At 44.9% G+C, this 15577-nt stretch overlaps 1 protein-coding gene across 3 annotated transcripts; it reads right to left on the minus strand.

The window, feature by feature from the left end:
- Positions 1-3819: 3819 nt before the first annotated feature.
- Positions 3820-6263, minus strand: LOC136107822 (thymosin beta-12-like). Of its 3 annotated transcripts, none has more exons than XM_065849155.2 (3): positions 6141-6263; positions 5134-5241; positions 3820-4151 (listed from the first exon to the last, which is right to left on the minus strand). In XM_065849155.2, the coding sequence occupies exons 2-3, from the start codon at positions 5231-5233 to the stop codon at positions 4114-4116; spliced, it is 138 nt and encodes a 45-aa protein (XP_065705227.1). In that variant the 5' UTR covers positions 5234-5241; positions 6141-6263; the 3' UTR covers positions 3820-4113. The 3 variants fall into 3 exon arrangements, with proteins under 3 accessions (XP_065705227.1, XP_065705228.1, XP_065705226.1); XM_065849156.2 differs by lacking the exon at positions 6141-6263 and adding an exon at positions 5708-5850; XM_065849154.2 differs by lacking the exon at positions 6141-6263 and having other exon boundaries at positions 5134-5317.
- Positions 6264-15577: the final 9314 nt, after the last annotated feature.

The raw sequence follows: 15577 nt of genomic DNA on the forward strand, positions 1-15577 counted from the left end.
GGGGTGGGAGGCTCCCCCAGCTTGGCACAGGAGGTTAGCGCTTTCAAAAAGATTATTGTTTTCACCCTCTGTTTTTGGGAAAGGAAGGGGAGAGCTGGGCAGAGGCATGAGAACCACTCTGGCATCTTCTGCCTCAAGTTCCTGCTGCTGTGGGCACCTCCCCAGCTCCATTCCTGGCCCCACAACGTCCTCCTTCCCAAATCCCACTGAGCTTGGTCAGAGTCCTCATTCCCTCGCATCTCCCCCTGTTTATTTCCCCTTTCTTCTAGCAAGAGAGGCCTCTGATGTGAAGCACCACCAGCAACAGAGCAGAAACACAGAAAGGTGTTTCCCCAAAGCTGAGACATCTCCAGCCTTGGCCTTGCATGGGCATCTCAGCTTTTGTTGTGGAAAGCCAGCCACCTGGCTAAAGCTGATTGCCCTTGTTGCTGCAGAGCTGGACCTAAAGATCTGATGCGGGATGCCTCAGCAGCCACAGGGCTAATCACCCAAATAAGAAAGAACTCCAAAAATATTTGGGAAAAAAACCCCACACACGTTTTGGGTGTCAGTCTGTGTTATCTGAGCTGGGATCAGCAGGAACTTCAGGGGGTTTTAGCTGGGCTCTGAGACACAACACACGTGTTCTTTTCTTAGGAGAGCTATGTTCAGGGATTGCCTCCATGGTTTTCATTGTTATCCAACACCTGCCAAAAGAGGTTTATTAAATCAAATACATTTTGTATAATAACAAACGGAATGTAGATTTGCTATGCTCAGTTGGGGCTCACTATGACTGCAGCACAACCAGAGGTGACTCACAGGTTGTCTTTGTGGTGATGCCAAGAAAATGGGCATCACATAATGAGTATTTTTACTGTAACTGGATTATAATGGAGGGTGTTTATCCTTTGGAGGAGTTGCGAGGTAATGTCTCATTACCAAAACAGCAAAGGGCTGTTGCTAATCAGCAAAAATATTTAAATTTCCCACCTGGAGCTGGTTGAGTTTGCTGATGAAGTTGTCTGCAGCTCAGCTGCCTACCCTGGTTCCTTGAGCAGGTGGAGTCTCGGTGCTGGAGGATGCTCTTCCTGGGAGTGAAGGTCAGGAGCAGGTTACCACCCAGAAGGTGTTTCCTAAGGGTGGGCAAGGTGTTTGGTTTGGCTTCTTTTGTAGCTCCCTTTCAATTGCAGGAACAAATATTTCCTTAGTATAATGACTGGAAAGATGAAAATCCACTGTTTTGGCCTTAAATGATGAGCAGATTCTCGGTCTGTGTTCCCAGATAAGGGCTGTAATGCTCTTTGATTGAGGTAACAGGGAGCCAGACTTGTCCCTGCTCTTGACAAATTTTAATCTCCTGATCCAGCTGCTGAGGTGGTTTCACAGAGCAGCAGAGAAGGACCCTTCCCAAATCAGGGTACTGTAGCTACACTTTAAGCCTCTCCTAACTCCTAATTGTGAAAGAAACTGTCCCCAAAGCTGTGTTTCACCTGGGGCAGGTGGGTGAAGGGCGGGAAGATCTGGCCTGCAAGCTCAGCAGTTTTTCCCCAGTGTGCAGCTGCTTTGTTCTCCGCTGTAGCTCGACAGCTCTTGCAGTCAGATCCAGAGTGGGGAACTTGGCTAAGGATTTTCTCATCTACGCAGTCTTTCCAGTGGGTGCAACATAAACAAAAGTGCTGAGACGTTCGATTTACAGTGTCAGGCATTGAATGTAAATGGTTAAATCAGGAGAAGGTCTCACAGGGTGGAGTGAGCCCTGCAGCGGCACCAGGAGCAGCTCCAAGCCAAGTGCTTGGACAAATTTGATACCTCCAGAGCTGTAGACAGTGCTCTGATCTCTCGCATCGCTCCTTAGAGCCACGCTGCTTATCCTTTGTATCTGTGCAAACATGAGAGGAGAATATCTCTGTATTCTTCCTTCCCTTCTGCTCATGAAGTGCCGGCTTGAGGACACAGCCTTGAGTTTCTGGGAGAACTTGGGGGTGAAGACACCAGCTTGGTTGTGCCAAAGAGGTTTTGGTGACTTACAATGTATTGTGCTGAGTGAGCTGGCAGGCGCTCTGAGCTGGCAGAGAAGGAGGGGGATTATCCTGTGCAATAAAACGCCGTCTCCTGGCACAAACAAGGAGGAAGTCTAGTCTGTGGACTTACCTGCTGAGTGCAATAGGATGCTTAAAAATCATCCTGGGGAAAAGTAACTGGTAACCTGTTTGAATGGTATGAACTACGAGTTTCCAGTAGGTGTTGTTGCTCTGAGTGCTATCTCTGAAGGCTTTCTCCATGAAGGAACTGTCATCAAAGCAGATATTTAAATGAAGTCAGAGGCTCTTTGAGCCCGAAGTGTGCAGGGGATGAGGGGAGGGCAAGATTCACAAAGAAAATAGCACTTTTTTCCTTGTTGCTCAACCTTTCACATTCTTCGCCTTTTAGATAAAAACAAGTATTAATAAATTCAGCAGACCCTAAAAAATGCCCTTAGAGTCAGGTGCTAAGGGGAATGAGGTCCTCAAAGGAGAATATGCACGAAAAAACCCCAATTTGGTCATGAAAGGAAAACAGCAATATTAAGCTGATGAACAGTAGCTGTCTTGGCCCTTTGCATACCCCTGACATTTATGAAGCTCTAACTGAAATCACTAGTCCTACATGCCGTTTGTTTTCCCTTGGCCACCTCTGTTTACTTTTTGCTGCCACCAGAAGTCACCCATTTTGTGGCTATGCTGCTATTGTTTAATTGCAGTTCTGACTGTTCACATTACATGTCAAGTGTCAAGCAACCCTTAAGCAGATGAGAGCTTTCTAAAAGCCACCCCAACCATTCATTTTTATTTTCTGAAGCCCATAGCCTGGTTTCTGCTTTGCCTTACACAGGTATAAGCCCATAGTAACCCTGTCAAAGTACACAGAATTATTCCTGTATCCCAGCACAAGTAGAATCAAACCGAAGCTCCAGGGACAGCAGTTCATCTTCCCAGAGTAAGCACTTGTTTTCCTAATATGATTGCAAATTAATTCCAGAGATAATGTGATACTGTGTAATTGAGAGTTGCCTGAGCTGGTACCAGAGTCTATTTTTGCCAAGCTCTTTGCACACCAGTGAGAATGTTATTGCACCACCAGTAATGGAGATTTAGGGAGACTTTGCTTGATTTGAAGGTTTGTGTCCTACACCCCTGTGCTGCTGAAGATCTCTCATCCCAGAAAATCAGTGCAATCATGTTTTTTATTCTTTCTGCCCCCTGAATACCTTTCCACATTCCTATATTGCTTGATATCAGGTGGGGCAAAAGCTGTGTGTGCTGTGGTTGTCCCGAGGTTGATCAGATCTCAGCAGGCTAAAGAGAGGAAAAAGCTGTGGAGAAGATGCTGCAGTCCTTCTCCTATCTAGAATGCTAATTTAAGTATTTCCTCAGCCCAACCACCAATTTTGTGTGGAATTTGTAAGCTGGTACTTGTCTGTGAGACCTCTAACCTGCTGTTGGACACTACTGAAGCAGGCTAGCAGCTTCCTATCTAATTCACATCTGTTGTCAGGCTGGGGGTTTAAAAGCTTGGGAGCTATTAGCATGCAAAATTTGTCCCTCAGAGCTCCCGTGAAACACTTGAGTGAGTGAGACAGGGAACGGGAGTGAAGTCTCCAAGCTGCTGCGAAGGCAGTCGGGGGTACCTGGGGGCTGATGGAGGGGTGCTGTGTGCGGCCAGGGGGACCCTGGGGGACTGGGGTAACTCTTCCCAACCTGGCTGTGATCTCTAGATGCTGCAGCAATGCAAAGTGAGAAAGATGTCAGTAAGAGCTGTAGTGTAAACCCTATTTCTGCAAGGCTCAAAGACAGCTGATCAGAAGAGACCTGTTTATTGTGAGGTTTAGAAAAACAATGATTCTGCAAATTGCTTATTTTGGCAAGTAATGGGGTTGATACAGAACTTGGAATTACAGTTTTAAGAATACAAATACATAGTATCTTGTTCAACAAACACAAACCAAACTTCTTCCCTGGGGAACATTAAGGAGCAAATGTTTGCTAAAATAAATGGGACACAAACATGGGATGGGGGGAACAGAACAAAACAACCAAACTTGGAATCCAAAACCCCACTGAAGAAGCAGCAGCCACATCTTCAATTTTACTATCAGGCTGTATTTTCACTTTGCTTTTCCTGTTCGATAGCTGCCAGAGAAACAGAGGAAACAAAAACATCATCAATAAACATTATAATGATCCTGCAGGATACAGATTTCTATGGCCATTCTTAAAGCCAGGGAGGGTAAGTCCCCACTTGCTTTCTTTGGCCACCCTCGAAATGCCAACCCGTTCCCAGGTCTGCACAGCTAGTAGGGAGCAGCTCATGATGTGCATATCTCCCCTTGTATTTACAGCTTTAGCGTTGGTAGGGATAATACAACAGGGAAAAAACCAAGCATCTTATGTTGAGGAACAGCGTGTATCCACGGCTACCACTATGGACACATCCAGACTCTTCTGGAGGAAACCACTCACAATGTCTGGTCCAAATGCAGAGAAATGCCGTTTTGACATCCAAATTTGGATGTGAATCACCACCCTCACCTGGCTGCCGGTGCACAGCGTGTGTATGGGAGATGACCTTGCATGAGAAAAGCCCAGGGGCGCTTTGCTAAGGAAGATTGCCTGTTAGGTGAGGACGATGATGGGTTTCTCTTGCAGCCTTATTCCCAGAGAAGGTGCCTGGAGCTCTTCTGGCCAGGGCTGACAGCAGGTACCAGAGGGGGGCAGCAGCTCATCTTCCTCATAACACGTTGCACCTCAAGCCCAGGCACCTTCTGGGGATGCTGCCAGGGATGTGCCAGGGTTCCCTGCGCGTCTGTGCCTCCGAAGAGGCCGGTAGCGTGGTAATTACAAACGGTTTGATCCTGTCACCTGCAGCCAGTGGCAAAACTGGTCTTGCTTTTAGCAGAAGCAAGAGCAATCTCATCAGAAAGGATTCTTCAGACAAAACGCACCATCGGTTAGAACTCCTCGTATCCTTGGAAGCCCAGCACAGAGTACAAGTCTTAGTATTATCCCCAGTTAAAGTCACGGATGAGTTTGAGCCTGTAATCCTATGATTAGGATTCATTTTGCATATGAACTGCAATACAGATTTAGTTGAAATAGCCTCCTAAGCACTTACTTTCTTTAGTGGGCAATGGATTTTTCTCTCTGGTTTCTGTCTTCTTCAGCTTGGTTTTGTCAAATGTTTCAATTTCTGCAAAATCTGGTTTGTCAGACATGATGGGTCCTGACAAAGAAAGGAAAAACACAGCCGTGGCTTCATCAGCTAGTGCTGTGATTTCAGCCATCTGCAAAGCATTTTCTGCTTGGAAGGAAAAATATGAAAATACCATCAAAATGTTTATTCAAAAAACCCCCCCAAATCTAACACCTCAGTCCGGGACCTCTTCCTGAAGCTTGGATCTTTCAGAATGAACAAGAAAGGCATAAACAGAAATTTATCTGGGTTTTTCAGACTCAATTTCCAAAAATCACATTTTGCACATGGAAGCAAGAATATCTCAGTAAAGAAAAGACAATGCATTAATTGCCAATAATTCTCTAATAAGCCTCTATTTTCAGGAATGCTGCTAACCACAACATGTACAATAAACCCCAAATTCAATATGACCAAAGAGCTTCAATCATTATCTTGTTTTAATTAATAGGATTTGTCTTTAATTCTGGGTGCCCTGTCCTGAGTGCGTACATACCCCTGTATCTGGATGAGCTGCTGTGGACACTTGTGCTTAACAATAGAGGACCGGTTCACCCAGCCCTTTGTTTGCTCTCGCACTCGATATCCAAGTCGCAGGCTCAATGGGTTTGATTATATTCTATTATAAGAGAAATCAACAAAGTACACAGGCATTCAACAATTCACCTGTCAAAAATTCCCTAATCCAATTCCTGTTAATAATAGAAATTCAAGTTAAAATCCAGCCTGGGCGTTACTCCCCTCATTTCAGCGGAGTTTCCCGTCAAGGCGAGGTTTGGACCAGAGATGGCTGATATAATTATATTTTTTCCTTCCTGAAGACAATCAGATTTCATTGCTATCTGCACTGAGACAACAGAAGTAAATATTCCCAGCAAAAAAAAAGAAAAATATTAAAAAGAAAAGCTACTAAAACCACATGGCATTACCGTCTGGCTGCTCCCTCCTCAGCTGCTTGGTGGCTGTCTGAGGCAGTGTGAGTTGAAAAAGGTCAGGGTAATCCCTCCTCTCCTCCCCCCGCCCCAGCCCATCGCTATTAATATTGATTAGTTTAGTACTGGGATTGCTCGGCATTTCGGGAAAGGAGAGATTGCTGCTGCAGAAAGTGCACGAGGGAGGGAAATGGGAAAACTGATGTGGAAAACTGCCAAAATACATTTTAATTTTTTTTTTCCCCCTCCTCATCTACCAAGACAATAATATTTAAGTTTCCATTCCTGCCCTTCTTTCACCATGCTGAGGTTTGAATTTAAGGTGAGGTTTGGAGTTCATTCAAGGGGGTGCTGCTGCCATATCAGTTTGTGGGGAGATTTTTGGTGCATTTAGCAAAGTATCTGGGGACAGCACACCCAGGCTGGCAGAACATGGGCTGGGAGCTCGAGAGGGCTCTAAGCCCAGCCCAGGAACGATTGCCGCCCTCCAGAGCCAAATCTGAGATAAGCCCGGCCCGAGCATCACACTGGCATCTGGGAGTGTGTCCTGAAAGAAACCACAATAAATCCTTCATTCGCTCCCATCTTGGCAGTTACAGACCTGCTCACTGGTGTGTCCCTCAGCCCGGTGGCGTGTGGCTCCGTGTGCTGGGGTGGCTGCCCACAGCCAACCTTCCTGCCTGCACTTTGCCAGAAGCCGCGTTTGCCCGTTCCTGTGTTCCACCCGTCCCCATGGCGTGTGCCACACTGGGCTTTCTCACAGGGAACCTCTGCAGTTGCAGCGAGGGGGGAATGTGTTGTGGGTGCTGAGCGATGTAATTCGCACAAATAGCACGGCCAACAGGACCAGGGCTGTGACCATGCCCTGGACTGGGCATTGGTGAGGCCGCATCTCAAATCCTGGGGTCAGTTTTGCTCCCTTGTGACAAGAAAAACCTTGAGGAGCTGGAGCAAGTTCAGAGAAGCGAACAGAGCTGGTGAAGGGTCTGGAGCACAAGTGTGATGGGAGCGGCTGAGGGACCCGGGGGTTCAGCTGGAGAACAGGAGCTGAGGGGAGACCTTCTGATCTCTGAACTGCCTGAAAGGAGCTTGGAGCCAGGGGGGCTGGTCTCTTCTGCCAACTAACAAGTGATAAATAGAAATGGCCTCAAGTTGAGCCGGTGGAGGTTTAGATGGGATATTAGGAAAAAAATCTTCACGGAAAGGGTTGTCGGTCATTGGAACAGGCTGCCCAGGGCAGTGGTGGAGTCACCATCCCTGGAGGTATCTAAAAGATGTGTAGATGAGGTTCTTAGGGACATGGGTTAGAGGTGGGCTTGGCCATGTTAGGTTAACAGTTGGACTTGATGATCTCAAAGCTCTTTTCCAAACAAAATTATCCAATGATTCCATGAATTTCAGTAAAAACCTTTAAAATGACTAATAGCTCTTGCATGTATTTGCAAGAAATACTTTGTATTAGATGTGGGCACTACCTGTAGCCACCTCCTGGAAGCCGCTGCTCCCGAGGGCTGTGGACATGCCTGTGATGTGACACGGCCTCAGCTGTGCTTCCTCTTGTGCAGCACAAAATTACCGGGGGACTCATTTTTCAAAGCTCCTGGGTTTGAGAGGGAAGGGCTGTGTGCATCCTCCTAGATGTGGTGGGTTTCCTCTTGTCTAACTTTGGATGTCTGCATCTGAATGACTTGTCTAGACCCCATGATAGTCAATAGGGAGGCAACTAAGTTGGGATAAAATTAATTGTGCCCTCAGAGCATCTGAGTTTCTCTGCTGGCTATAGAGGGAGCCTGGACGATGAGCTCAGGGAGATGGAAATGTCTCGCAGCTGACTGAGAGCCCTGAGAAGGTGCTGTGGGTATTTCTGTTGGCATAGCAGAATCATAGAATCATTTTGGTTGGAAGAGGACCCTCAAGATAATCCAGTCCAGCCATAACCTACATCTAGCACTAAACCATGTCCCTAAGAGCCTCATCTCCACATCTTCTAAACGCCTCCAGGGATGGTGACTCCACCACTTCCCTGGGCAGCCTGTTTGAGTGCTTTACAACCCTTTCTGTGAATAATTTTTTCCTAAAATCCTGTCTTATGTAGAGTGGGTTTGAGTTTGTGTGTGCATGGAGAAAATGGAGGTATCTTAAGGACTTCTTCCAAAGTGTGTTTAAAATAATGAACACAAATGCAGTAAAAAAACCCAAATTATCTTTATTCATCAGCATCCAGAATTAGTGGTTCTTTTCCACCCAGTGATTCCTTCCTTTATCCATCCCATTCTCTGTATCTTCGGAGAGTGCAGGGGTTGCTGCATACCGTGGCAAACGACACTCCAAGAACATCTTTTTATGTAGCTGTGTCTGTGGTATTTGAGATAAAGGAGTATGGAATATTGCAGAGGTGGAAAAACCTGCACAACGCTGCTCAGCTGGAGCTCCAAAGAGATCATCTGGGTCCCACTGAGCCCAGCTCTGTGCAAACCTGGCTGTGCTGCTTCGGGACCTAAAACTGTCCTGGCACTAATGTAGCTGCATTTGCATTATGCTAAAAGCTCAGTTGACTTGTGCAGGCTGGCTCGGTTAACTCTGCATCTGCACTGACTGCCCATGCGAAATCAGTTTGTGTACCAGTCATATTTAGCATCAGGAGTGTTTCCTTGCTTCCATCCCCTTACTCCAACCAACTGTCAAAAATAGAAAGCTATGCTCTTGACTGAAAACCCCTGGGAATAAGCAGGAAGGCGGCTGCTGGGTGAATATTTGGTGTAGGCTGTAGCTGAGATTTGGCACTGAACAGTCTTAGTGTCTGTTTAAAAAGAAAGCATTAACTTCTTCTTGTTAGGCTGGACACCAGATTTAGAAGCTCAGAAAAGACTTTAAAACGCTATCTGAATGATTAATGCATTCAGACAGTTCATGAGTTTGTTTGTTAAATATATGTCCATTTTCACAAGTAACAATTAGAACCCTTATAATGAAGAGAGATTATAAGGGGAAAAGCTCTTAAGCTTTTAGATTGGCACAAATTCTCTCAGATGTAGAGGGCAAACGAAGTGTTCAGGGCAGCAAAGCAGAAGAATCTTTCTTCTTCCTTTCTCTGTACAGTCCCTGGCACTCACAACAGAGCTCAGGCTTTCCTAAACGTGCTAAGACATGATGGGCATGCTTGTTTTTTCACCACCACCATTTTAATTGTCTGATTTATTGGCAGACCTAGCATTAAAACCAGTTTGGGATGGATTGTTTGGGCTTTTAGGCTGAAGATGACCAGGTCTTTAATTGATATGAGGTTGGATTTCCGAGGAAGGTGCAACAGTGTTAGTCCACATAACATAATGATGAGAAATTACGTGTTCTCTCAGTTGAAGTCAGTAGATACTCATCTCCATAACGAACAATTTGACCATTGCATAAAGTGTCTGTTAAGTTTCTGTAGCTTCTAAATACAGTACCGTGGTCAAATGCAGCTCATGTTGGAGTCAAGCCTCATGTTTACACTCCATGCAGGACAGACAGCCACAAGCAGTTTTCATATGGAACATCTGGAGTGTGGCCTGAGGGCACTGCACACCGCGTTGGGGCTGTTTACAGGAGGGAAAGATGGGTCAGTGATATTTTACTCAGATGCCTTTTGATTTCACTGGGAACTGAGATATTTTTGCTCTACAAGCAGCAAAGCAGTTATTTAATAGGTTTTTAAGGACAGGATTTCAGTCACCACCTTCAGTAAGAGGAACATGGCAGTTACCCGGCCTTGGAATGACTGTGGTAGCAATGAACCCCAACAGTGTTTGAGGTGCACAACAGGAGCTGAATGATCCAGCGTATGGGAATGGGGAAAACCAGTAAGCCAGCAGAGCAAACTATTCAATCTTTACAGATCCTATACACCTAAAGCATGGAAATCCAATATTGGTAAAGTTGTGCCTGAAAAGCTACCTCGGATACAATGGAAACTGAATTTTATTTCAGTCTGCTGCCAAAGGATGAAAGGCTGAGTCAAACCTGCCAGGACTGACACCTCGGATACCAGTGAGTCACCGACAGCATTAAAGTGTGCCTGGCAGCGCAACCACGGGCGTCTGTCAGACACCCACAGAGAAACCCAGGAAAACAAATACTTGCTACCAGGATGCAGTAATAGGTGAGAGGAAATGTTTAAAGGGAGCTCAAGTTCAAAGGAAAATTCAGAGGGGAGTCTGAAGAGTGAGGCTGGGAGGTCTGGAGCCTGCTGCCACTTGGCTTTTCCCTCGGCTGTTGTCACTTGGAAGCAGCAGCCCAGCCTGCTGGGGCTGCAGGGACGTATTATACATACAGATATATATATATAAGAGCATAGCCTTCATGGACTTGGGGGACGTTGTGCTCATGTTTGGCACAGGAGGTGCTCTGGAAATTCCAAGTTTCATGGAGTCTAGGTGGGCCACTACAAAGAAAAGGGATTTATTTCTTTTTGGTGCATCAGTGGGGATCAGATCGCATCTATTTCTCTACGGAGCTGAGGAGGGATAAGGGACAAAGCACCCTAATGTGAGCAGCCGGTTAGAGGAACAGACGCTGGAGCAGATCAGTGTCTGTAGCTGAGCCAATAAGCTGACACAACTGATTTTATAATCACATTAGTGCTGTCTCGAAATAACACACCCACTCAAATTTAACAGTGATTTCATTTCCAAAATGTTGTGGTATTTTTGGTGCTAAAGGTAAGGGATTAATTTTTTCAAGTTCAAAAGCTGGGCTGGAATCTGCAAGCACCCTAATTCCTTTAGGTCCCTATGAGCATTGAGCACCTTCCAGAAAGGTGATAGGATTGGGCATGTTATAAGCCATCCTTAGAAGGTTTCCCATTCTTAGGGGAAGAAACAAAAAATTAAAAAACAAAGACTACAGCTTCACTGGAAGGGTTTTCTTAGTTCTCTTTGTGCCTTTTGTTCCATCTTGCTGCCAAAAAAAATATCCATGTTTGGGAACAGAGACAGGTTCCGAGGCTAAAAGACAATGAATCCCGAGGGTGTGAGGAAGGCAGCTATCCCTCTTTGGCAGGATGGCAGCTGTAGCACTGCGCTGCTGGTGTGTAAATACTCAATACTTGTCTTCTACTGTGTGCTTTATCATTACTGAAGGTGTTTCATTTCCCTTATTGAGACCGTTGAGCCTTAAGGGTAGGTGTATACAAACGATGAGGGGAGTGGAGAAGCTAGTTGTAGATAGTCCTTCTGCTTGGGTTATTTTTTCCAATCCCATGTTTTCCGAATAGCTCCGGAGTTCAGACAGTCTATACTAGGAGCCCCATTGCACCAAAGAGCAAAAAGAGAAAACATAAGCTAGTGGGAGTGGAAATTTTCTCTCTCCCTCTTTTTTTGGTCTTATAAAACTCAGTATGGGGGTGAATTTTTAGAAGTTTAACCAGATGGAGATTCTTGTCTCTAGAACTCATCCAAAAGTGTGTCTTCTAGCATAAAGTACTCGGCTTTGGCCTGGCCTTTCCTAGCAAAATGCGGACATGTGCATGCATTATTACAGGGGAAAAAAAAGAATAAAAAATGTCCATGCACATCCCAGAGACAGGGTGGGGAAAGGAGCATGTGATGTGTTAGTCACATTAGTTGATATGCTATAGAGCACATGACAGTTTGTGATGAATACTGGTCTAGAAACACTACTTTGGCGTGACTTGAAGTCGTTGCTAGCAGTCTTTTTATCTGTCTCTGGACAGAAGTATCTCTTGCAAGCAGCAGCTCTTAGGGAAAGAATAAGTTTGGGATGAGTGTTGGGAGTGTGCTCAAATGCGGCTCTTAGTGCAGCTGGCTGCTCTGGAATGAAACAATCCACTGCTGGATTTCTCACTCTCTTTGCTTTAAACAAAAGGAAAATGACCATTCCTTATGAAAATCAAATGGTGGCACCCAGTGTGCAGCAAATAGATAACCAATATAATCCAAGATAAGATAATCAAAGAGAATAAAATGTAGAGACCTACTAACTGGATATCAACTTCAGATTTTCTTTTTGTCCAGAGGAAAAAGGACAATAGGTGCTGGGGTAGACAAGGAGGTGTGGTATCTTTGGCTTTTGGGACACAGAGCTGTGGATGTGGTTTTGATGGGTGCCTAAACAGCACTGCTCTTTGTGTTGCCAAATCATTCCACTTTCAACAGCCTGGGACCTCCTGGCAGCCTAAGTATGTTTTATGTTTTTGGGAAAAGAAGATTAACCCTGAAGTTTTTTGGCTGCTTAAGAAAATGAGGCTGCTGAAGCAGAGGAACAGACCAGGCAACCAAGGGTCTTCTCTAGCTGATCTCTGTGAGCAATTCCAGAATAAAAACTTGTATTTCTACTTGAAGGGATTCATACATCATCTTCTCAAAAAATCATTTTCCAATTTCATAAGCTCGTTATACAGAGTAAGCCAAACCCATAGGTATTATACACTGTGTACAAGGTCAACAATTATGTAAGAAAGTGGTAATCAGTAAGTTCCATATTTGTTAACTTCTGTCTGTTCAAATTATGTTAAATCCTGTTTTCTTTCAAATGTACGGAAAAAAAAAAGACACTTCACCTCTCACAGCGTCTGAAGTGAACAGCTATCTCTTCAGAACCTGACTGAATTAAAGAATGTTTTCAATGACTGATTTTATGTCTTTTTTTTCTTGCAAATATATATAAAGTGCAGAAATCAGCTGCAGTCTTACTAAGGCTATGTCCTCATAACAGAGTTAACCTGAGCTCTGCACACCCAAACTGACTCCTCTGGGGTCGCAGTACTTTGAGCACGAGTGACCACACCATGAAATAACACAGGAGCAGCAGAGAGTGATTGTGTTGGCAGCAGAAAAATTGTGCTAACTTGAACGAACTGCAGCCTCTCCCCAGCGCAGGGTAAAAGCACCACAGCAGCTCAACCATAGACCCTTGCGAGTGCAAAGAAGGGGAATTCAAAAGAGATGGGGGCATTCAAGCTTTAGTTTAAGTTGACTTTTCAGTGGAAATGAGCTCTGGGGCATGAGTTCCTGTCTGTCCACAGCCCAAACTGGTGAATGCAGAGAAAAGCAAGAAAGAAGTGAAATACCAAAGTGTGCAATACTGTCATTTTCTCTTGTCTGATGCATACGTTGAATGATTTTTCCCTTTGGATGAATACTAGCTTGCATAAAATTCAAATAACTCGGCTGTCTACAGATGGGGGGAGGGAGTGTGGGAAGGAGAACAGAAGGAAGGAAATGGAACTGAGAAGATTGAATTAACCTTTCAATGTCTTGAATTTCAAGAAGGGAAGAATTCTTTCCTGTTAAGTCTGCGACCATGCAATTAAAATGTGAACAAGCCTGAAAAGCCACATTTGCTCCATATTCCTAGATCTATACTTTAAAGGCATCTTCTAAAACCAAGATTCAGATCCAAAAAGTATTCAAAAGCCGGAAAAGAATCTTATGTTGTAAATGTTTATTTTAACCACAGTAATCTAGTAGAAAAACAAGTAAAAATGTCTGACATTTACACAGAACATGTGCCTTTGATATTGAATTAAGTTTAAAAAATCCTTACATCTGTGTCTACTAATGGCAGACAGTCTTTGAAATGGTGAATGTGTTCCTCTGTGCTGGAGTTTCTGTTTCTAGAATAGGTTCCTTCACCTGTTTGCTTGAGCATTGTGAAGCTTTAAAAATGGACTTTGATTCTTAGGTGCCCTTTTAGACAGTGAGTCAGAAACGGATTCTTGCTGATTCGAGAGCCTCCATGGAGAGTCACGGATGTCCAACACGGCCAAGTGTCTTGTGCTGGGCACCCTGAAACAAAATGTTAGTAAAGTCTAGAATGTGGGAAAAGAGGAACAAAGTAAAGTCTCAGTATGGGGACATGACTCTGTTTCTGGATGAAATACGCAGTAAAGGAAAGCATCTGGCAGAGCAACTAGCTGGAAAGTTTGCTAATTCTTCGTTGGTGTTGAAAGGACTCATGTTTGTCAATATTTTTGCAAGATACCAATAGGATACATCCAAGACAAAAATCAAGTACTTCCAAGCCCTGGAGAGTATATATATATATGTTGGGGGTTTTTTTTGGTAGATGGACAATTAAAACCAAAAGGAAATAGTTTGTTGATACATAGATAATTTCCCCTCCAAGTATAAACCGTTGGCATGTAACATTCAGGTATTACAGCAGACAGTGTCTTGCTTTGCTGTGCATCAGATTTCCGTTTCCTTCTAGTAAGATAATGACCCAGTATGACGGCAAAGAGTCGGACAGCAGGCTATCAACCTTCCGGGGATTTGATGGCATTGCAAAATTGATTTAAGTTCTGGCATATTCTAGCTTGGTTTGTACTAAGCTTTGTACCACAGTGAGGACAGTTGGGACAGAGCTATTATTCTTCCATTTGCTTCAATTTCTGAGGAGGAGTAACGCAGGGCTGTTGCTGGAACTAGGCTAGAATATTTATTCTGAAGTCATATTAGGTCAGGACTGACATTGGGTACCCACGAAGGAAGCATGGCTCCAGTTCTTCTGTGACATATACTACTGATAATGACTTATGCTCACTAATAGCTCTTCCTGAAAACAAGAGAATTATGCTAGTAATCTTTTCAGATCTACTGAGTTACTTTGTGAGCACCTAGTAGCTGAATCTCTGCAAAACTGCTAGACTGAGGAATTTGACTGGACTTGAAAGATAACACACGGAGCTACAGAAGTGGCTGATCCCTCGTGGTGTGGTCCTGGACGTGGATTTACTGATGAGATGGGGATATCATGGCACTCTGGCTCTTCAGTGTCAGGAGCCAGATGCTGACCGGACACATCTGCCAGGCTCCTGGAGCTGTGCAGCAGCTGGGGAATGAGTCCTCCTTGTGAGGAGCCACATGCTGCAGCCTCGTCACCAACTCTGTGCATTGTCACATGTCCTGATGTGTGGGTGACAGTTTATGTCACGCTGTGGGACTGCAGCCCTGCTTGTGCTGGGGCTGCTCTGCGTGCGCCTATGGATCGGGACAGGGTCAACGAGCCTGTGTGAGCTCCACGCTATCCTGTCCAGACCACCGAAATCGGGCTGGGTGTCCGAGCTGTGCAGCAGTCTGTGTACCGTGTAAGCGGGAGAGTTACAAAATGCTACCGTAAAATTTGAGTTGTGCCCTGAAACAGATGGGGACAGCTACTGCATTGCTCCATGGTAATCCTTAGCAGCGATCTGAGAGGCAGACGCCTTCAATAGCTGTATTTTGGGGGTGTAACCACGCAGCCTCCCTTCCCTCTGTATTTGCTATCTTAGAAAAAGTGGCTCAAGCACCAGGACTCTCAGGTTCTCCTCAGCCTTTCAGAAACAGACAGTGAGAACACAAAGTGAGCAGAAAAGACTGAAATGGCAGCCTGGAACTGCATATGTCGGCCCCCTGCAAGGAACGCTGGAAGCGTGTGAAAGGAGGTAGGTTAAACTG

This window comes from Patagioenas fasciata, chromosome 14 (genome assembly GCF_037038585.1).
Source record: "Patagioenas fasciata isolate bPatFas1 chromosome 14, bPatFas1.hap1, whole genome shotgun sequence".
NCBI lineage: Eukaryota > Metazoa > Chordata > Aves > Columbiformes > Columbidae > Patagioenas > Patagioenas fasciata.

Coding starts and splice junctions, on each gene's coding strand:
- LOC136107822 (XM_065849154.2), bottom strand. CDS start 5,302: ATGGCTGAAATCACAGCACTAGCTGATGAAGCCACGGCTGTGTTTTTC. Junction 4,152..5,133: donor TCCATTGCCCACTAAAGAAA/GTAAGTGCTTAG, acceptor TTTCTCTGGCAG/CTATCGAACAGGAAAAGCAA.